The 23,082-nt window shown below is 38.5% G+C and overlaps 1 protein-coding gene across 3 annotated transcripts in view; it reads left to right on the top strand.

The window, feature by feature from the left end:
• THSD7A (thrombospondin type 1 domain containing 7A) overlaps window positions 1-23,082 on the top strand; it is a 519,106-nt gene that overhangs the window by 489,836 nt on the left and 6,188 nt on the right. For all 3 annotated transcript variants that reach the window (XM_019533950.1, XM_019533945.1, XM_019533947.1), the window contains 7 exons: window positions 1,155-1,300; window positions 4,026-4,200; window positions 7,689-7,862; window positions 8,921-9,016; window positions 12,750-12,832; window positions 13,221-13,428; window positions 22,320-22,407. In XM_019533950.1, the coding sequence (XP_019389495.1) occupies window positions 1,155-1,300; window positions 4,026-4,200; window positions 7,689-7,862; window positions 8,921-9,016; window positions 12,750-12,832; window positions 13,221-13,428; window positions 22,320-22,407 (970 nt within the window). The remainder of the gene's footprint in view (window positions 1-1,154; window positions 1,301-4,025; window positions 4,201-7,688; window positions 7,863-8,920; window positions 9,017-12,749; window positions 12,833-13,220; window positions 13,429-22,319; window positions 22,408-23,082) is intronic.

The following is a 23,082-nucleotide window of genomic DNA, read 5'->3' as shown; positions in this document are numbered from 1 at the left end:
ACAGTCAATAGCTTGCTGCTGTAGTATTTGATTATTTATAAGCAATCAGTGGTCCTCATCACTTTTATATCTGAATCCTTTGCACATAAATTACAGGATATCCAATTGGAGAGTTCTTAGTTGCTTAGATAGAAACAGGATGATTTCAAGATGGAAATCCAAGGCCAGATTTTCCAAAGTACTAAGCACTCCTGTTCTCTTATGAAATTCTGCCCTCAGGCTTTCAGGGTGCCTATACATGAGTATCAAGGCTGCTCCGACATGCTGGAATTCCAGTTGCTGCGCAATTGCTGAGCTCCAGCAGCCTCCTGCGTCTCATGTATCTTAAAAATGGCAGTGGGAGCACTTGAAATAAAACTCATCAAACAAGCTTTAGTTAAGCATCCCCGCCACAGTTTTTAAGTGAGATGTGGCTGTGCTTTAATTAGAGTGGCTCCCAGAGTCACTTAGTTTCATGTTCAACTTTGTCCATATAAATGTACAGTTAAATGTGCTTTAAAACAGCAATATTTGAAGATATCCCTTGAAGTGCCAAGTTTTTATGACATTATGATTTTCCTTTGGTCTGAAACACTTCTGTCCTCTGAGAATTCTGCATTACGATAATACCCAGGGAAACAAAGAGCAAAAGTGGCAAGCTCCCTCTGTTTGCTGAACTAAGGCAACTAGCATCTTGTGAATTGAAAGGACTTCTAGATTAAATCCAATGAAAACGTAGTGAATTAAAAGTCTTAATAATTCCATTCTAGCAACAGAACTCCAGATATAAGAAATTTTGGTTTCCCATGTTTCAGTAGAGATGCCATGAACAAAATAGTAAATCAAAAAGAGGTACCTTTTGTTTTTCCTCGTGCAGCTGAATAATAAACTATTATTATTGCTACCACTGTCACTATGTTATAACAACACATAATGAGACCTAATCAAGGATTGTATTGTATTACACCCAGTACATGCAAATAACAATGTAGATAGTACATATCCAAGGAAACCTAAAAATCCACCTAGCGGACATAAGACAACAGGTGTGCTGTATAGTCCACTTTGCCAGAAGTAGAGTAACAGTAAATTGTACTCATAGTTTTTAGGGATTGAAACAGACAAATAAATATATCCACTTCAAAGTTGCTTATATCACTCTCTCTTCTTTAAAGGAAAGATGATACGAAGGAGGACAGTAAATCAGCCTTTCCAGGGCGATGGGAGGCCTTGTCCTTCTCAGATGGAACAATTCAAACCCTGTCCAGTAAAGCCTTGTTACCGATGGCAGTATGGCCAGTGGGCTGAGTGCAAAGTTGAGGTAAAAGTTCTAATGAACATTAGATGTTACTCTGTTCTCTGCATTCAGGGATGTTTGTGATGTGCACGTATAACTTTACAGAATGGTTAACAATTGTATGCAGTATCTGTGTATCCAAGAACATAACACAGGTTGTTACTTTTAGCATTGATATTTTTCTATAGCTGACCTTATTATTCTAAGACAGACATAAACGGTGCTATCTGAGCTATAATTCCATAGTAAAATAACTGGTTGGCATCTACCTGTGTAAGAGAGTGCCTTAATCCAGAAAATATTTTTGTATATGATATTATGACATGTGTGGTTAACAGATGTGCTCGAGTTCTCTGTAACAGTACTGTGGCTCTAAGATTCACTTCCATGAAATGTTGGGAAGACAATCTTTTTGTTAGGGACTTGGTGGTGGGTTCTGGGTGAAATATGGTACTTTTCTTTTGTTTGATTTACTGAATGGCTAAAATAATCCTTCTGCAGGTGACGTTTTAAATTCTGTCCAGTGGTTATTCCTCATTAGGACTATTATTTTTAATTGTCAAAGCAGTCAAAATATGGCAGCATAGGTGTTTGTTTTGTTTTTGTCTTTTTGACAACCACTGAGGGTCCCTCTAGAATGATTAGGGGCTGTTCATAGAATCGGAGAAAAATAGGGTCAGAAGCAACCACAGGAGGTCGCCTCATAGCAGGATCATCTCTGACTATCCTAGGCAAGTGTTTGTCTAACCTGCTCCTAAAAACTTCCAAGGATAGAGTTCCACAAAGTCTGAGTAGCCTATTTCAAAGCTTAACCATTCTCATGAGAAATATGCAACCTAAATCTCACCTGCTGTGATGTAAGAACATTATTCCTAGTCCTGTTCCCTTCGTCCATAGAAAAAAGTCTATCTCCATTCTCTTCATAGCCTCCCTTCAGGTATTTCAGAACTGCTCTTCAATTCCCCTTCCCACCCCCCACCCCGTCTTCTCTTTTCCAGATGAAATAACCTGTTCTTTCAGCCTTTCTTCATGACACGTTTCCCAAACTTCTAATTATTTTTGTCACTCTCCACTGAACTCTTTCTGGCTTACCCACATCTTCCTTGAAGTGAGGAGCCCAAAACTGGATACAGCACTCCAGATGAGGCCTCACCAGTACTAAATAGAGTAGAAGAGCCACTTTCATGGAGTTACAAGTGACACTTATAAATACAGCCCAGTATGCTCCTGGTCTTTTTTCCAGCAAGATCACATTGTTGGCTCATATTCAGTATGCAGTCCACTGTAATCCCACATCCTCTTCTGCAGTCTTGCAGCAGAGCCAGTCAGGCCCCAGTCTGTTTGTGCTCATGCAGTAGTTCCATCCAAAGTGCAGGATTTTACACTTGTTCTTGTAGAATTTCATTTGATTGATTTCAGACTATTTCTCTAGTGCATTAAGATCATTATGAAACCTAACCCTATCCTTCAAAAGGCACCTATAGATGTGATGGAGCTCTGCTCTGACGTGTGCTAATTAGCACATGTTGGAGCATTTGATTTATCAACTCTGCTTCAAGTCTGCTGATACATGCTAATTAGCATGCTCCAGCAGCCTCCTTGTCGCATGTATTTGGTGTCCCTGCATTTCAAAATGGCAGCAGGGGCACTTTAACTAAAGCTCATTTAATAAGCTTTAGTTAAAACACCCCTCCACCTTGGAGCATGTGTATAGATGCCCTAAGAGCCTATTACCCCACTCAACTTGCTATTGCCTGAAAAGTTGATAAGCATGTACTTTATCCTATCCTCCAGATCAGTAATGAAGATGTTAAACACACTAGACCGAGAACAGGCACTTGGAAAGCCCTACCTCCTCCCAACTAAACATTGAGCCATTTTTGACAGCTCTTTGAACATAATGATCACTCATGGGTCAGGCTGAGTTGAGCCACCCAGGAGGTCATACCATGATGGGTCACCAAAGGGATCATGCTGAGTCTGCCTGAGTTATGAATTCACCTTACAATACTTTCATCTGGGCTTTATTATTTTAGCTTATAACGAGAATGCCAGAAATATTGTTGAATTCCAGGCATATCATACCCACTGGTCTTCTCTCATCCACAGAGCCTGTTACCTTGTCATAGCAAGAATTCAGGTTGGTTGGGCATGAATTGCTCTTGATGAATCCATGTGGGCTGTTCTTTGATCACCTTGTTTTTCTCCAGGCCCTTAGAAACAGATTCCTTGATAACCTTCTCTATGGCTTTTCCTCTTTGCAAAAGTGCAAAATCCATGGGTTTTTCCATTAACATGAAAAATCCACATTTTCCTTGGGTAAAGGGAGGAATCCCTGTTTTTCTGTGGGACATGGGATACCCTGCTTATCTCCTCTCCTATCTGTGCTGCTAACTGGTCTTATAAATTGATAGCTGACATTATTTGTGAAGGTATTACATACTTCAGCTTTCTTTGCATCCTCTATTACTAGATTGCCCTCTGCATTTACTAAAGTACCTACATTTTCCTTGGCCTTCCTTTTTTGTCTGACATACTTGTAAAACCTTTCTAATTGCCTTGCTAGTTTCCATCTCAAAGTACTCTTGCGTCAAGCACTGTATGCTACAGGATGTAAATCAGCTTATTTTCCAAATCTTTGGCATAAAACAATGATTGAGTATTGCTACTTTATCAGAATAAGTATTGATGATGTAACCAATGAAGGCTAGCTTTTTCTGTTCAACATTTTTATTTCTTTCCTCCTCAGGATGCTCAGTGTGGAGAGGGGACAAGAATCCGGAACATTTCCTGTGTGGTTTATGACGGATCCACTGAAGATATTGGTAAAGTAGTAGATGAGGAGTTTTGTGGAGAAATAGAGCCTGTTATTGATGGCAATAAGAAGATGGTACTTGAAGAAGCTTGCACCGTTCCTTGTCCAGGTAACATGCTTATTCAGATAAAGGTAGTTCCATATCAAGCTGGTTAAGATAAGGTGTTATATACAACTGAAAACAAAGATAAATGATCAGCTACAAGCTATTAAGTATCTTCTACATATTTATATAGCACTGACCCATCAAACTTAAAAAAAATACTTTTCAGTAGGAATTTTTTAATAGTGACTGGACATTCCTACCTTGCAATTCTAATACAAATGTAGTGACTAGGGAAAAGCAATGCTTAGGTCCCATCTAAATGTTACACTTAAGGTGTGATTAACCAGTTAATTATGTTTAAGTTGTGACCCAGCTACACATTCAACCAATTAATGGGGTGATAAAATAGCACTAAGATACAAAGTTATTCCACTAAAAATGTGTAATAACTATGTAGTTTGTTCTTATCACAACATTCATTGAATGTGTGGCCAGGGGTCTTCCTGTGGCTGAGAACCCCTCAGTTGATGGGACCCCAGTCCTGCAGCTGACAAGGCTCAGAGTAGCAGCAGCATTCCTGGTTGTTCCCCCCTCCGTTATGCCCCCCCATGAGCCTTATCAGCTGTGGAGCTCATGAGGTGGGGAGCGGGGCAGTGGGAAGAAGTCTCTGAGCCTCATCAGCTGCAGGGCTCAAATTACACTTTCACTCTTGGGGTAGTCTGGAAAAAAATTAAACTGGTTCATTGATTAACAAGTCCACCTAAGTGAAGGAGGAGTCCAATCAGAGACCTCCCCCCCCCGCCGTGTTATGATTTTCAATTCTTACAGGGGGGCTCTTGTCTCATGGGATCAGCCCCACCCTCCAAGTTCCCCTTTAATTTTTCACCCCCACTATGATCCTCGTTAGCCGTGGGGCTCCTAGCAGGTGCAGCACAGGGATTGCTGTGAGCCTCATCAGCTCCCAGCCACAGTGGTGCACCACCTACCAGCCCTGCAGCTGACAAGGCTCACAGAGGCAGCAGCATTCCATGGCCAAACAGCTGATCCAGCATCGGATCCAATCATCCTTATTGCTAGTGCAGGTAGATCAGATGCTGGAGTTACCAATCACGTCTCCCTACCAATCATGTCACACATGCATGAATACCGTTTGTTCAGTAGGGAAAACTAAATTAAGAACTATAGATGATAACAGCTTTTAAAGATGAATTGCAAAGGTTTTGCTGAAAATCAAACACCTGTCTATATGATGTAAAAATGAAAAGGAAAAAAGCATGTAACTGAGTTCTAATGTATATGTATCTCTTAAAAAAAAACATACTTTTTTGCAATTGCTAAAATAAGGCTGTAGACACAGAAAACACAAGCATCCCCAAATATCACTGATTGTGAACCAATTTCCAATTGCCTGTGAAATGCTGTGGCTCTGATACTAGGGGGTGAGAATGACCCCACAGCCCATCATGCCTCGCAATGGTCTAGCTGGGGGTGGGTGCTTGTAATCACAGTTTGAGAGCTCCCAGAGGTAGGTGACCTGTGGTTGAGGCAGTTTTCACTTTTCTACTATCCCTTCTTTTCCAAACATGAGTCCCATACATTTTAATTGTCTGCAATTGACTGAAGTTTTCCAAGTACTGCCTGACACAGGGAGGGGTAGGGTGGGGGGCTAGGCTCGGACCCACATTTCTGGGTTTCCAGATGCTGGAGGGAGGGCATACTTGGAGCATGTGGTCAAATAGAGAGTAAGGACACAGCTGGATGTTAGAGCGCTTTTATTGAACAAGCAGCATAAGGGAACTCGTTGATTTTTTAAAAAAGTGCCAACAAAAGGGAACAAAGAGGGCAACAGAGTTCTTGTTACATATCAAAGCAGTCAGTCCAGCAGTGGGGGGAAAGGGGAGAGTGAGGAGCAAGGCAGTTTGGGATGTCTGGAGAACCAACCAAACCTGTGTCATGGAAGTCTTCATGTCCACATATAATCACTGACCCGGTGCACTGGGAAACTGTTCAAAAGAGATTTTCCAGGTATTTTTTTTAACCATTTCCGGTAGTTTTAAACTTGTTTGTATGTCTGTCCATTTCAGGTTTAAACCATATCAAAACTGGTCTAAGTGTTACACGTGTCCTTGCCCTAACACTTTAATTTATAAATAGAACCTTTCATCATATAAAGGATCATACAAATGGCAAATCCCATTCACTTGAAAGAGCTATGGAAGGATATCCCTGCAAATGGTTGACATACATCACACTACACAGTAGTGGACCATGGAGATATTTTGCCCAAAGACATTACAAGTTTCATGGAACTTTATTGACTATGCAGAGTAGAGACAGCTGTGATTTCCCAAATGCAGTGATATTTTAGTTAATCCAATGTTTTGTCTTTACATATTTTCACTTTCTAGTAGAAAATCAGAAGACTAAGGTGATCTAAGATTTGTTAATCATATTTTTAAGAAAAATATCAATTCTTGGTTGGTTTTTAAACTGCTGAGCAACAACCTTTGCTCAAGCTATCTCATGTTTAGCCAATGAGGATAACTGCCCCGTGGTGAATATGCTAATGATACACTATAGCTAATGTTTCCAAAAACAAACTATTTGCCCTCCTATTATCTGTGTGTCACTTCTTCAATAATGTATTTCTTTATATGATTTTGTAATGTGGGCAAATAAAGGTCCTTCATTAATCAGGCATCTGGTCAACACAATGATGATTATAATTGATATCAGCAAATTTAAGGTAACTTGAATTTTTAATTACCCTCTTGCTGAAATAATTAAAGTTGAAGATGTTCATTCAGTCCTTCTTTGTATATTTTAGTTTTCTAGTTACCTTTTACACAGAATGATTAGCAAAATTTTTTTATACCATGACTCAGATTGTCATTGACTGTAAAGCCAATAAGTAAGCTACTGAGATTTTATTCTTTTGTCTTGAAGGATTGGATAACATTCTTCAGATTCCGCTTGTCATAGAACTCACAGGTCACATAGTCCATTCATTTCCGAACAAAGAATGTTCCCTGCAGTTTGGTCATTTCCTCAATGCTTTTATGTGATAACAATCTGTCTATTAAACCAGTACAGACTATGAAACAATTTATGTTATCTTAGCAACTAGCAAGATATGTTCTTTCCAAGCCAAGAAGAGGTAAAAGCTATCCTACAGATCATGTTTACATCACAATTAAGATGGAACATACATTACCTCTCATTTTTTGAAAGCTAAATCATTGGATGTAATATTAATCAGAGACCTAAAATTAGGGTGACATATTAATGCTACAAACTCTTGGAATGTATTAGCATAAATAAGAATTTGTGTCACCTTAAATTTCCTGATGAATCATTTCTGCTGGATAGGATATTATAATAATTTTGTCTTAGAATAAAGGTAAGTATGACTCTAAAATGAATGTCCTTCACAGCTGAGGGAGAGGTAAGTGGGCCAATTTGAATCAAAATTATACAGCTCTTATAATTAACATTCCAAATTTTTTTTGTAGCAGCATCTTCAGCTTTCTTATATCATTGATGTTGGACAGGTGATTGTTATTTGAAGGAGTGGTCAGAATGGAGTCTTTGTCAGCTGACTTGTGTTAATGGTGAAGATCTTGGTTTTGGGGGGATACAAGTCCGTTCCCGGGCAGTGATCATTCAGGAATTGGAAAACCAACATCTTTGTCCAGAACAGGCTTTGGAAACAAGATCATGTAGTGGTGAGTAGTGAAATACACAGGAGATAGGTTTCTACTGTTATAAGGTAAGATAAGAGCAGTATTATGTTCCGTTAATTGAAGAAATCAAGATAAACATGTATTTACTAAGAAAGACCAAGCATTTGATTTTTTCTTAGCCAAATTTTAGTTACTGAAAAAATGTTGAAAATGTTAATAATTGTATAAAAAGCTGTTTAGGATTTTTACTCAAAACTTCCAAGAGCTTTGCCCATTTCTAATAGTATTTTTAAACCAGTATAAGGTTTTAAATTTTGCACTTTTTTAGAAATATCATTAATTGTTTTGGGTTTTTTTTACTGAGTAACCACTGTTTATGCATAGCAAAACTTGTGAGAAAATAGTAATTCTGTCTTCTTGAAGGACACCCAAGGGGAGAAGAATAACACAGAGGTTATTTAGATCAGTGAGATGGAGGCTGTAGCCTGGGCCTATGCTTCCATTAATGCAGTGCTGTTTATTCAATTTGTCCAATTACTGTTAATTGCAAGGTGAAGCGAGCCAACCTTAAGTGAAGGTCTGGAGAATGCTATGAGTAATAATTAGCTGTGGCCTGGACATTATAGCACTTTATAGTAAAGCAGGAGACAGTTTCAAACTCTCTCTGACTGAGGAGAGCCAAGAACTTGGTTCCCCTGCTTACTGATAACTGCTTTAACCATAGGGTTATTAGACTAAAATGTGAGGAGACAGGTGGTCTTCCTCCTACAGCAGCTATTGTTTGTGTTTTTCTCCAACTAGTGTTTTGAGACTTATTTGGCACTGGGTGATTCTTCCATCAGTCACCTACCCAGTCTGCACACAGCCTTCAAAAAATACTGAGTTACTACTGAGTTGTTTAATATATTACATTATCTGAAATAGCCCCCAAATCATCATCCAAATAAGGTTTGCTTATAACAGTGTTTCATTTTTCTAAATTGGAATTTTATTTACATGTGTGCTCTTTATAAATAATTGGCAGTCAATGGTAAGCAGCATGGTGTTGTCCAAAGAAAGTTTTTTTAACAAAGCCCTAAGTGTCAGTATTTTATATGCAGATGGCCAATGTTATGAATACAAATGGATGGCTAGCCCATGGAAGGGTTCTTCTAGGACAGTGTGGTGCCAAAGATCAGATGGTTTAAATGTTACGGGTAAGTACTAATGTTATTTTTTCCTAACACAGAAGTCAGTCAGGTCTAGAAAGAATAAAATTGAGTGGAAATATTGCTGGTTTTCCCAAAAGATTTGCAAATAATGGTCAAATATTGCATCTTCCAATAGTACTACAGATTTACTAGCACAGTATTACCATTGTTTCATGATTGTGTATTTAGTATATTATGGATCATCAGTCTGTTACAAAATAGGACTTGAAAGACCATCCACAGTATGACAGTTAAGAGTAACTGAATGCAAAGTAATGCCTTCCTTAGGACGGACTAAGTATTTTACATCTTACAATTTCATCATCCGGGTTCTAGAATTTCAAATTGTAATCGATTTCCCTATTATGTACAGAACTATATTACACCTGCACACAGAGAAAGAGAGAGAGAGAAACACTGAAATGGAGAAAAACATATTTTTCTATTTCATACAATATGGAACCATAGACGATTAGGGTTGGAAGGGACCTCAGGAGACCAACCCTCTACTTAAAGCAGGACCATCCCCAGCTATATCATCACTGCCAGAGTACTGTCTAGCCAGGTCTTAAAAAACTCTGAGGAGATTCTACAGCTTCTCTGGGTAGCCTCTCCAGTGCTTTACTACCCAAAGTTTTACCTAATATCTAACCTAACTTTCCCTATTGCAACTTGAGAGCATTCCTCCTTATTCTGTTATCTGCCACCACTGAGAACAATCTTGCTCCTTCCTCTTTGGAACAAACTTTCAGGTAGCTGAAGGCTGCTATTAAATCCAACCCTCAGTCTTTTTCCTGTATCAAGAGTCCATTGTTGGCTCGTATTCAGTTTATTGTCCACTGTAACCCCCAAGTCCTTTTCTACAGAGCTGCTGCTTAGCCAGTCAGTCCTCAGCCTGTACTAGTGCATGGGATTATTCTGTCCTAAATGCAGGACTTTGCAAATGTCCTTATTAAACTCCATGAGATTTCTTTTAGCTAAATTCTCCAATATGTCAAGGTCTCTGAATTCTAGCCCTACACCCCAGCATATTTACTATTCCCCTTAGCTTGGTGGCATCTGCAAATTTTCTGAGGGTGCACTCCATCCTATCTTCTTTGTTGATGAATATATTGAACAAAACCAGCCCCACGATCAATCCCTGGGGCATTTCACTTGATATTAGCTGCCAACTAGCTATCGAGACTACTACAGATTACTTATCTGTTGAGCTTAATGATCCAGCTAGTTTTTTATCCACCTTACAGTGCATTCATCCAACCCATACTTCCTCAGTTTTCTTGTAAGAATGTTGTGGGAGCCCATATCAAAAGCCTTGCTAAAGTCGAGGTATATCATATCCACTGCTCTTCCCGCATCTGCAGAGTCAGTCCTCTCTTCATAGAAAGCAGCCAGTTTGGCCAGGCATAACTTGTCCTTGGTGAATCCATGTTGACTATTCCTAATCACCTTCCTCCCCTTAAAATGCTTAGAAATGTATTTCTTAAGAACCTGCTCCTTGATTTTTCCAGGAATTCAGGTGAGGCTGACCAGTCTGTAGTTCCCCAAATCATCCTTCTTCCCTTTCAAGATGGGCACTATATTTTCCCTTCTCCAATCATCCAGGATCTATCCCAATTGCCCTAAGTTGCCTCTGCTCTCTCCCTGCCACCCTCCATCCTGCCACCTGTACACCAAGACTGGTGTAGGGTTTCTCTGCTTTCCAATAAGTTTTTTGGTTTTTGCAGTGAGCCTGCCCAAGTAGTTGAGCCCGCCACATGGGGATGGCCCGAAACCATGGCTTAATTACCCCGATTAAGCCTGGGAAAGCCATTAATCCACATGTTATTTAGCATGGATTAATTGCATCTCCAGGATTAATCGGGGTAATTAAGCTACAGTTTGAAGCCACATGGCAATCTCTGGGGAGAGTGGGACTGCCAGGACCCCTCAGAGGTGTGGGAGGGGGGTCCCCCGTTGTACTTAGCTCATAAAAAATGGTGGCCGGTGCTAGAATCTGCCTGCAAAATTAGCCAGTCACCTTCTTCAGTTTGGTAGACCTCTATGCATAACCATAACTGTATGTAAACATTGCACAATGCAATGAACATGAAGATTTGTACGTATACTAATAGGAGTGGGAACACTCATTCAAATCTTGATATCAAAGACTCAATATTTGTTCTGTTCTCAGTCCCTTAAGACATTTTCCCTTCAGAAAACCTGCCTGGGAACAGTGGCCTCTTGAGAAATAAGAGGGATGTAGTATATGTTATAAGGGCAGAAGATAATTCAAGAACAAACTGTGGCTGAGACCCAATATATTTCTTCTGTCTAAAATGTCTGGCCAGGCTATTGTTCAGCTGGCTCTGAAGTAGTATATTTTATTTAGATATATTCTCTCTATGGTAAATTGTGTTTGCTTTTGTGTTTATTTCCACCTAAAATTCTATTTTTATTATGTCACATAATAATTATTGTGAATAGGTTTTTTTTATATTGAGGTATTGTTTTTACAGATTCATTAATTCAAAATGAAAAGGGTGATGAGACAGATCTTTCCTTCTGCAGCTCCCTGGATGACTGATATTTTATTGCATGGGTGTGCACAAGCATGCGTCTTGTATGCAAGGTCACACGATTTTACTTTCTGGGGCTGGGTAAAATTTCTTAAGACAACTCCTTCATTCTTCATCAGCCCTCCTTTTAATACATGGCTATATCTAACTACATCTGCTGCAGTAATACTAAAATTTGCTTTTCAGAATTTCATCATCATTCTCAACTTGTGTAAGAGTCTGATATGCACCAGTTGGGCTTTAAGTGTAAAAATTTTAAACTAATGGACACAGATCCCTCTTTTGTAGGATAGACATCTGTCAGATACACATTTGATTCTGAATAAAATAAAAAGAAGCCTGTTTGAAATGATGATGAAAGCCTGATTATTTGCATTGATTCATAACAATAACTCTACACTGTATATAAATCTGCAATGAGTGTAAACAATTATAATAAAATGAAAAGTATTGGGAACACTCACTCAAGTCTTGCTGTCAAAGTCTCAATATTAATTTTATTCTTGGTTCCCTAAGACATTTTCTCCTCGGAACATCTGGTAATAGCTCCAAGAAGGGTGACTTCTTGAGAGATGAGAGAACCAAGGATAGGCTTTACCTCTTTATCTCAGCATTGTGTTAAAAGTCTGAAGGAGCAATGAAAGCCAAATAACAGATTACAGATTGAAAGACTTTTCTCCTTTGGAGACTAATTAATGGGCAAAAGTCATAATATGCAGACGAAAATGTGGTTTATTTTTTTCATAGCTTTTGCTTAAGCATTGAAGCTACAAAAAGCATTAAGAAGCTCTAAGTCTTTTGGATAGGGTGGGATATAAATATAATTAACATATAAATAAAAACAAAAACATTGCCATGAACACAATTATGTACATCTAGTGAACTAAACAATCCAGCAACTAGAAACAACCTACAAAAATCTCTTCTAGTGTGTACATAATATATATAATATAATAAATGATGTATTCTGCCTATTAAAACAAAAACATGGAATATGTAGAAAACCATTATCCCATACTTTGTAGAATAGTAACACCTTAAATCCACCTAAGCAAGCAAAGTCCTTGTACTGACAAAATGTTAACATGTGACACTTTGTCGAGTTCAGTTTCATGGCTAAATCCAGTAGTTTTACTAGGCTGAGGTGATATTGTGTCAAAATATGATTTTCTGTCCTACAGGGGGATGTTTAGTGATGCGCCAACCAGATGCTGACAGGTCATGTAACCCAACATGCAGTGAACCCCATTCTTACTGTAGTGAGGTATGTGCCACTCCACTGGAATACAAACATACCAAATTATCCTCTTCCATTGCATTTACTATATATTACAACACAAGGCCTTAATATATTTAAGAAGTCAATGAATGGCCTCTCATTAGTTTTCACATGATTTTGAACATTTATGTCATTAGTTCTGAAGCATTTTCAGAAATTTCAGTAGCCTAGTATTTTAAATCAAACTCAGTCCCTTTGTCTGTATTTCTGTGAGTAAAGCATTGTTTTGATCGGGAAGATCCCATACAAACATACATAGTGGCCTTCCAGACTGGCACTCAGAGCAATTTCCAGTTCCAGTCATCTATGTTGTCATACTTTATAGCAATCAGAGCTTTCTGCTACACAGTGTAAAAACACTTGTTCCCTACAGACTAGAACGTGCAGTTGTGAAGAAGGATACACTGAAGTAATGTCCTCAGATGGCACACTTGAGCAGTGCACTCTCATCCCAGTGGTAGTGATCCCCACCATTGAGGACAAAAAGGGAGATGTGAAAACAAGTCGAGCTGTGAACCCTACCCAGCCATCTAACCAGTCAGGACGGGGAAGGACCTGGTTTCTGCAACCTTTTGGACCAGGTGAAGTCATAAAATGAACAGTTGTCGATACTAAGTATTTCTACAGGGTTTGGCACTTAAAATGTTTCTGATTTCAGAAAGAAAATCATTGAACATTTAAGACAGCCATCTGCATAGATTGAACAAAAAAGGAGGCTTACATAACTCTTAACCTGCACTGCTGCTGCATCAGTATATTTAATTAAACCTTACATGAATGAGAGATTTTTTTTTCCCATGGCATTCGTTAAGACAGTTCATAAGACGTTCTCATGGTAAAACTGCAGATAGAAATACTGTAGAGGGAAATTCAACATGAGTATCTGGCAGTCCTAACAACTATTAAAGTCTGGGATGTTAAATTAGCATGTCTGAGTCATAGCCAGTACTGATATAACTGTCAGAAAGTAGAATTACTATCTAAGAAGCATAAGAATGCCTAAAATCTGTCACCATGCCTACCACTGGGACAGCTAAAACAGTCTTAGCCTTAGAGGAAATTTAAGGGTACAGTCTTCCCATGTAAGCACATTTCTGCCAAGATCCAGGAACTAACAAATGCTAAAATGATCTCAGTACTCAGCATAGACCAGACCTAAATTGTTACAAAAAGCAACTTCTATTTTTAGGGATGACTGATCAAGTAGTAGTGTTATGTGGAAGCTATTTTTCTGCATAAGGCTACCTGCATGCGTTACATGTATTGCGCAGTTTACCAGTCAGTTGCACAATTAACTGATCCAGCTACATGTGCAAAGTACCTAACACTCCATAAAATGGTCCAACCAGCTATAAAGTTAGACCTCAAAAATGTGTACTACCTTTATAGCTGGTTGGTATCCAGCTTACATTTGCATGTGTAGCAGGGCTTACCAGTAGCTGGAAGCCCAGTCACCTAATCAGGCTCCCACCCAGCCTCAGGGATGCACCATGTCCAGCTGGGGCTGGGAGTCCTACAGCTAAAGGGACTTGGGTAGCATGAACTGAACTAATGTAGCTGATGTTTACATAGAGCGGAGTGTAATAGTAGTAAAATGTAACCACGTTAGTCTTGTCCTGTAAGCAAATTAAAAACTACATTTTGTATCCTTCTGCTTGACATAAGTAAATGAACCCTGCATAGCCTTTATGTATGAGTGTGTGTAAAAGGGTCAATGGTGAACAAATGGCATAGAGACAGGAGAAAAAGATTTAACTGTTTATGTAAGCAATAAGGCGCCAAATGTAAGTTACCAGTCAGTAAACTAAATAATGAATGGCTGAAGAATCCCTTTTAGGCCTAGGGCACAAAGAAGATAACGAGGAGAAGGAATGCACCCATCCTGCCAGAAGGGCAGCAAGAACACTCCAAAGCTGAGATAAATTGCAGAAAAAAGAAAAACAACTGCAAAAACAGAAGCTGGGTATGGAAAACCCCCAAAACACTGAAACAAAGGACGTCAATCCCGATAAAAGAACACTTTAAAAATGCCAAGTTGTGTGAGTCTCTTTCTCTACTGCTGTTCCATTGGAGCACAGATGCATTTGTTCACCCCGCTCCAGCTGTTATCTTCAAATCATCATCATCTACTCAATAAGCCCGGGTTGGCCACCCAACTATTGCTGCTAACTATATCTAGCGTATGTGTGGGTGGAATGGTTGTTTTGTGTATGTGCATGCCTGCCTATGTGTAATGATGCGTATGATGATTTGTGTGTGTTTGTATGAATGGTGTCTCCGAACCTCTATGTCTAACTCATGTAATCAATAAATGCGGCACCTTGCCTTATCCCCCTTTATGAAGTCTCGCTCGTAATTTGAGCAATTGGCAATTTGAGTAACATTTTTGGTGGAGAATGCATGTGGGGGTGAATAAATTTGTATGCTGCAGTTATTAATCAGTGGTATGTTATCTGTATAGTAAGTTTTGTCTGTGTATGTGTTTGTCTATCTAAAGGTGTGCACATCTTTAGAAGTGCTGGGTATAGTAGTCTCGGGTGAGACCGACGACATTAAAAAAATAGAGAAATGTCTGAAGATAGGCAATTTGTTGTGACTTGAAAAATTTAAAGCCCACCTGTGGGTATCTGGATATTTAGACAATTTGTTTGACTTGAAAAGGCCACCTGTGGGTTGTAAATACTTAAAAGCCCACCTGTGGGTTATGGACTGCCAGGGTAGTCTGGACTGCCTATAAAGAGGGGTCTGTTGCTTTAGTTTAAGTTTTGTTTTTGGACTTGATTATCTTAAAAATAAGACTTTTTGGCACATTCTTACAAACTAGTATACTTCATTTAAATAATAACGACCAGTAACTAACTTTAAGCAGTAAAAAAAATAAAGGAGACAGAAGTTAAGATGTTCAAAAGAAAAACAGTAAAAAGTAAAACAGATGTGAAAGATGTCAAAGACCCCCTGCCTACATATCTGCAAGATATGAGTCTTTTAAATCAAGTGCTGCAGCAATTTGAACATAGCCCATGGACCAAACAGGCAGTAACAGTCGCCTATAGCATTGTAGATTTAAAAGACAAATTTAAAAACTATATGCAAATATATTATATACCACCACTCTCCATAAAAAAGGAGGCTGCAGCAGTGTGGGTTTTATGGGAAGCTACGAAAAATCTCTTCCTCCGTCTAACTGTTAAGAGGCATTTTAAAGGGGTTAGCTAAAACTTGTAGTAAGGTAAAGTTGTATGGTAATTATAACTAGGGTTGTAAGTTTTGTGCAGAAAAAGTAGCTTGTTACTGCTGACCAGAAAACTTTGTTTGTCTGGGTCAGGCAGAGTAGCAGACATGAGTACATGCTGTGGTCCACTTGGAATTAAGTAAACACCTCCTGTTGTGTTTGCAATAAAAAGCTAAAAAAGAGCAAAACAAGTCATCTCTCTACTGGAAAGGCTGTGTAAATGATAGGGTCCTTGGAAAGGGTTATAGTCTTTTATGGATGGTTACAAGAGCATTTCTGTAAAGTTTGTAAGGTGTAAGTTATGGCAAGGTAAAGTGTTATGCAGGCAGTGCAGTTTCAAAAAAGCAACGGTGAGTAAAAAAATGTAAAACAGATACTTTGGAATTCTGTGTGCCAAAAAAATGATAGAGGTAGCCGGTGGCATGAAAAAAACAAGGTATGTTACTGAACATCTGCTCAGGCAGTAGCAGAAAATTTGTAATTGAAAGTAAGGGGAAACTTGGTTCTTCCCACCCCCCTCTGGGAACAGTAAAGGACCTAAAAAATTAAAATTGTTACAGAAGCATAACAGTTTGTTTTAAAAAACATCAGGGTACAGCATTGTAAACAGAAATCAGTGCCCAAAATTACTCTGAGTTATTCTGGGCAGGAAAAAAGCAGTAAGCTTATCAGAGGCATGTTTTGTTTTTTCTCTTCAGAGGCATAGTTTAAAAGTTCCTTTTTAAGGTACAAAAAGTTTTTCTGAAGGAATTGTGTGTGGTGTGCAGTTCATCACCCTTAATCTTTTAAAGGAAGCTAAAATAAAGCTTACTGAACTTTGTGTCTGTAAGAAGAAAAAAAGACAAAAATTGGTTTTAGTTTATGAAAGGCAAGGCCAGAACTAAGAGTTAGGTTGTAAATAAAAAAAAAAAAAAAAAAAAAAAAATGTTACATTACTAGTGCGTATCATTAACTATCTTAGTACAGTGGTATATAAAATACAATTTAAAAAAAATCAAAATAGGTACATGTATTTCAGTTAAAGTTATTCAGTGGTGTATGAAAGTTAATGTATTAAATTTATTTAAAAGCCACAGAATGCCAATGACACTAATAAACTAAAAGACCAGTGGCTGTTAAACACTGATAAAAAAACAAGTGTTAATTTGTATTTGTTGTTGTGTTTTTCTATTTTTAATATATTTGTATGTCATGATATTTTAACTTAGCTTTACTTATTGCTTTTTGGGTTTTTTGTTTGGGGGAGGGGTTTGCTTTGTTAAGTAAACCCTTAATTTAAAAAATGTGAGTAACCTCCCTAACTAGTCTCTTAAGTATGCAGATAATTCAAACATTACCACACACACACCCAACAATGTTATGGTCATTCATAACCCTTCCATTTGTTCAAAAAAAGCACATTTGAACCCCTCATTTAATTGGCAAATATACAAATAACCAAAACAAAAGTGTCAGTCATTGTATATATATAGTAAATGAACTGATTATCCATAAATATATCCCACAGTGCCACTCTTGGAAAAACCCCTGTTTATTCCAGAGCAACAAACTATCCACATTATTAAAATAAATTGAATAATAGCACAACCAAACTGTATTTTAATAGGACTCAAACAAATTATTTAACAAGGAAAAAAATGCTTCAGTTCCTCCCATGCAACAATGTACGTGTACTATCACTGTTATTCAAACTCCATTTTTCACATATTATTTCACCAAACAAATTATTCAAAATATAGATATAAAAAATAACAATTTGCTAAATTTTAATGTTTTTATAAAAGTCAGTTAAACAACCTGCTTGATCTTCTAATGCAAAATTTGCAAATAACCCAATTAACCACAGCTAGTCATAATAACACACAAGTGCACAGTATTTCTATATTGCATTTAGGTAAAAACAATCCTGAAGGTTTCAAAATAAGCCAAATGTTACATATCATTGGTATAACTTCTTCACACAATAGGCTTCTTCAGAAATGGCTATTCTTAATATCATGCTGCACCCTATAATAATGTTGTTTATGATAATAAAATGTTTATTTCTTGTCATGTATTATATGTGTTGTTAAATAAAATCAATCCAAAACTTTAAAAACTGCAATTAAAAACAAAATATCTTCATATCAAAAAAATGTAGTTTATGACCCATTCATCTCTAATGTTTGAAGGGTCAAAGGGGGGACAGGTAGCATGAACTGAACTAATGTAGCTGATGTTAACATAGAGTGTAATGGTAGCAAAATGTAACCATGTTTGTCTTGTTCTGCAAGCAACTTAAAAACTCCATTTTGTATCCTTCTGCTTGACATAAGTAAATGAACCCTGTATAGCCTTTATGTATGAGTGTGTGGACAAGGGTAAATGGTAAAAGAATGGCAGAGGCAGAGGAAGAAGATTTAACTGTCTAAGTGAGCAACACAGTGCCAAAGGTAAGTTACCAGTCAGCAAACTAATTATTGAATGGCTGAAGAATACCTTTTAGGTCTAGGGCACAAAGGAAATAATGAGGACAAGGAATGCACCCAGACGGGCAGCAAGTACACTCCAAGGCTGAGATAAGCTGCAGACAAAAGAAAAACAACTGCAGAAACAAAAGCTGAGTATGGAAAAACCCCAAAGCACTGAAACAAAAGATGTCAATTCCTATAAAAGAACACTTTAAAAATGCCAAGTTGTGTGAGTCTCTTTCTCTACTGGTGTTTCATCAGAGCACAGATGCATCTGTTCATCCTGCTCCAGCGGTTATCTTCAAATCTGCTATCTTCAAATCATCATCATCTATGCAGTAAGCCTGGGTTGGCCACCCTGGGCTGATATTAAGCAACTATTGCTGGTAACTATATCTGGTATGTGTGGATGCAATGGTTATTTTGTGTATATGTGTGTAATGATGTGTATGATGATTTTGTGTGTGTTTGTATGAATGGTGTGTCCAAACCTCTATGTCCAACTCATGTAATCAGTAAACGCAGCACCTTGCCTTATCCACCTTTATAAAGTCTTGCTCATAATTTGAGCAAATGGCAATTTAAGTAACACTCAGTCCCAGCAGTGCCCCATGGTGCCAATGACCCAGCATCCTATAGCTGCAAACCCAGGGTCCTGGAAGCATCCCCCAGTGCAGGGACCCAGCATCCCACAGCTGCCAATGCTGGAGTCCAGCAGCCATGGGGTGCAGCTGCAATCTCCCCCACTCCCAGGGGTGCATGGAGCCCCCCCATGATTAGTAGACTGCAGCTGCTGCCATCTTCCAGCCCCAGGGGTGCACGATGCACCCCTATGGCTGGGAGATCACAGTAGCTGCAGTCTCCCAGCCGTCTGGGGGGCTCCACACACCACTTGGCCTGGGAGACAGCAGCTGCTGTGATCTTCCACCACAGGGGTGCTCCATAGTTCGGATATCGCAGCAGTTGCCTCTCTCAGCTACAGTGGTGAATGAGGTGACCCTACAGGCAGCAATCCCTCTGGTGAGGGGTCTACAAGCCACAGGAATTTGCTTCCTGCCAGTGCAGGTGGAGCCTGGGATCAGACTCCCTGTGTGCCAGCAATAAAGCACGATGGAAAATGCATGATCCCATAATAATGCTTCCTGCTATGCACATGTGGCATGGCAGGAAGTATGACTGTGTGGATCATGCAGTAGATCCTATTGCACCTTTACCTGCAAATGTAGAGGGACTCTAAAAGTAATTAAAACATAATATCAATGTAAAGGAAAAATATTCCAGTATAAACACCAGTAGATCTTGAACCCAAGAGGAAACGTCTGTGAGGTTCAGGATGCTTTTAGTTTTCGGAAAGTATTTCATGCTACTCATTGATAATGATTTTTTCCTTAAATCTCTGTGTTCAAGTCCCTGTATAGTGCTTTTAGAACAAAAGGACTGGCAATAAGTAGATGACAGAAACCACTATTCAAATAAGGATCTAGAAACTCATCCCAAGGTCAACTATCCTTTTATGATTAAGGAATAGTTGGAAGTTTTATGAGATCAAACTTCCTAATTTCAGGTAGCAAGAAAATGCCAGTTACTACAAATGAAAAACCACTACCACAGGCAAAAGAAAACATCATGTTCATTTAGTTATTTCCCTCCTGGTGACAATCAGCTGAGTATGAACAACTTTGAAAAGCAAGCGAGCAAATATATGAACTCTGAAAGATTTAGGTGTGCTCCTTTCACTTGTAGTTTTGGTTGAATTTTTAGGTCATTTTTGTTCCAGTCTGTGCAATCCTCCTGTCTCTCAAAATAATTCAGCTTATATTTTAAAGAATCGCGTTTCATGATTTATTGGAAGTTTCTTGGTGCCATTATATAAATAGAGACTAAACCCAGTTAGATATCAGAAAATAGAAGAGGTTTCCTTTTCTCATTAAAAAAAAAATGTTAAACATGAAAAGTATAATGAAAATAAAGTGCACTTTTTTTAAGATGCCTAAGTGAACAAAAACAACTCAAGGAGGGAAAAACTTGAAATAGTCATAATGATATCTTAAATCACCATCACTTCCAAAATTGGATCTGTCAGGGCAAATCTACTTTCTCAGTCCATGTTTAATGGATCAGTTGTTTCATTACTTCAGGTTGTAAAATGTTATTACACTAATCCACCTATAATTCTTTTGTATTAATTAAATCTCAATCAGGTTATTTGCATGAATGCAAGATCATGGGTTGTTAGATGATATAAAACTTGCATCTACCTCTGCAACAGCACAGAAGGTTCCTATGAGGTTTATGAAACAAAAATCAGTGTCATTACATTCATCACTGTTAAGCTGTAAAAACTTCCATTTTAACTAGCAATAAAATAGCATTCTGGGTCTACAAAGATATTAATAAGTCATGACCACATAATTTTACTAGCTTGGTGCAATATTGGAAATAATGTTGTGTGAATGGGATGGACAGAATTTAATCTGTTCTATCCTATGAGTCTTGTTATGCCATGACATGCTTTAAACCCAACATCACTCTTGATGTTGTGAGGTATTTATAAAGTGTAATTAAGGAATTTGGCCTCCACTATATGAAAAAATCCAAATCTGAATGGCAGTTTTTGCATGTGCATTAACAAAAAAATGGGTGCATCTGCTATCCATTCTCCCAAACAACAATCTGTTTGCAAATATAAGATTCAATTTAGGAGTAGCTGAACTGGTTGAGGCTAAGGCTCAGTCAAAAATCAAACTTTTTTTTAAAAAAGGAAGGGGGAAATGTGAATAAAGAATTCCTTTTCTCAGAACTTTACTGAAATCCATCCTTTTGCCTCAAATCAGGAAGTCATCTTCTGTCTTCAAATTTCAGGAAATCCGTAGTCAAATAAGACTGCAATAGAAAGCCAAGACCCAGCAGAGAGTTAGACTGGCCATCTTTCCCTATATAGGGTTTTAGTGCTTATTTCAGGTCAGGGGAAATAAGTCTGGGATATACCTCATTGTGCTGAAAAACAAACCAACAGACAGAATGTATTTCCATTTATGTTTCAGACCAGTTTTAACTGTGACTTTTGTTTAGGGAGGAAGGGGTTCTCATGATAGAAATGCAGCTAAACTGGCAGGATTTGAAATACAATGTTCTAGGTGTGCAATTCTGAGAACAACAGCACATTTAGACAGATTGTTGATGACGTAAGATGGTCACAAATACAATAGCAAATTATGTGAAAACAAGCAGATTTTTTTCTAAAATAAGAGTTAAGTTTGAAAGTAGTGCTATTAGGGCTGAGGGATCAAAATCTAAGTGATCCTATAAAAGATGCTTCCCCATTTCTCCTGGGTGGGGACTTCTTAACATTATAATCACACTACAGCACTATTCATTACCACCTACTTCAAAGGGTTGCATTTTAATGAGTGAAATCCTGTCACATACACTTTCCCCTATTCCGTCTGTTCCATCTTGATGAGCAGGAAGTCAAATGAAAGATACATAAGTGAATATTGAAAACAATATGAAAACAAATTTTGGTTCTTTTCAGTAGCCTGATGCTCAAAGTAACAAATAATATGGCTGTGTATATTTGTGAATCAAACCAAAGTTGCTATGCCTAATTTCCTGCGTAGCAGACTAGAAATGTCTTAAATACAAGCTGTAACCCAGTAACTTAATATTGTTTATGCATAATTAATTGTTTCTATACATGTATTGATTTTTAGCAACAAATACTTATAGCAAAGCTTATAAATCAACAAAACTAATGTGCAAACTAATGACTAACATTCATTCCTTATAGATGGCAGGCTGAAGACCTGGGTTTATGGTGTAGCTGCTGGTGCATTTGTTTTACTCATCTTTATTGTTTCTATGATCTATCTAGCCTGGTGAGTTCTTTAATTATTCCTAAACAAAAACAGGTGCATGGGCTGTAATTTGAGCAGTTCATGGAATCTTGTTCATATGTGGGAATGATGAGTAGTTTTTGTACAGACCGCGTGGTTTGATTTTCATATCCTTTTGCCCCCAAATAGCACTTGTCTCTCTGTAGCTGCTCAGCTAACCAGATTTCTTCAGGCCTGGAATTATATCTGGTCTACCTTAAAGATACTTTAGGAAAGCTAGTTAGCAGTGTTGGGTAACAGTCCACCCAAGGTCCCAATGGATGCAGTTATGCATTCATTATGTATGCACCACTACCAGGTGTAGTAAGTTTACCATATAAACACGAGGCCTATCCGGTGATTCAAATCATTGTCCTGAATTGATTCAGCCAAAATCTGATTCGGAGATTCAGCTGCTGCCAAATCTCTGAGTCACCCAGGCCCATCCTCTGCCCACTGTCCCAGCCTGGCAGTGACTGCCCCACCTGCCCCAGCTCCCAGCACAACGGAAAAAAAAAGCCTCAAATCACTGCTGGGTGGTAGGTGATCCCTGTTGCCCCCCACTACCCCACGCTGCATGGGGGGCTCTGCACAAGCCCCATGATTCCCCCTCCACTGCCCAGCCCCCACCATGGCTACCCCCCGCCACAGCTCTGAACCTTTAAGGAAAAAAAAAAA

Source organism: Crocodylus porosus, unplaced genomic scaffold, assembly GCF_001723895.1.
Source record: "Crocodylus porosus isolate Cpor-Errol unplaced genomic scaffold, CroPor_comp1, whole genome shotgun sequence".
NCBI classification, from domain to species: Eukaryota; Metazoa; Chordata; order Crocodylia; family Crocodylidae; genus Crocodylus; species Crocodylus porosus.
The sequence above is the reverse complement of the archived record's forward strand: the minus strand, read 5'-3'. Positions and strand labels throughout refer to the sequence as shown.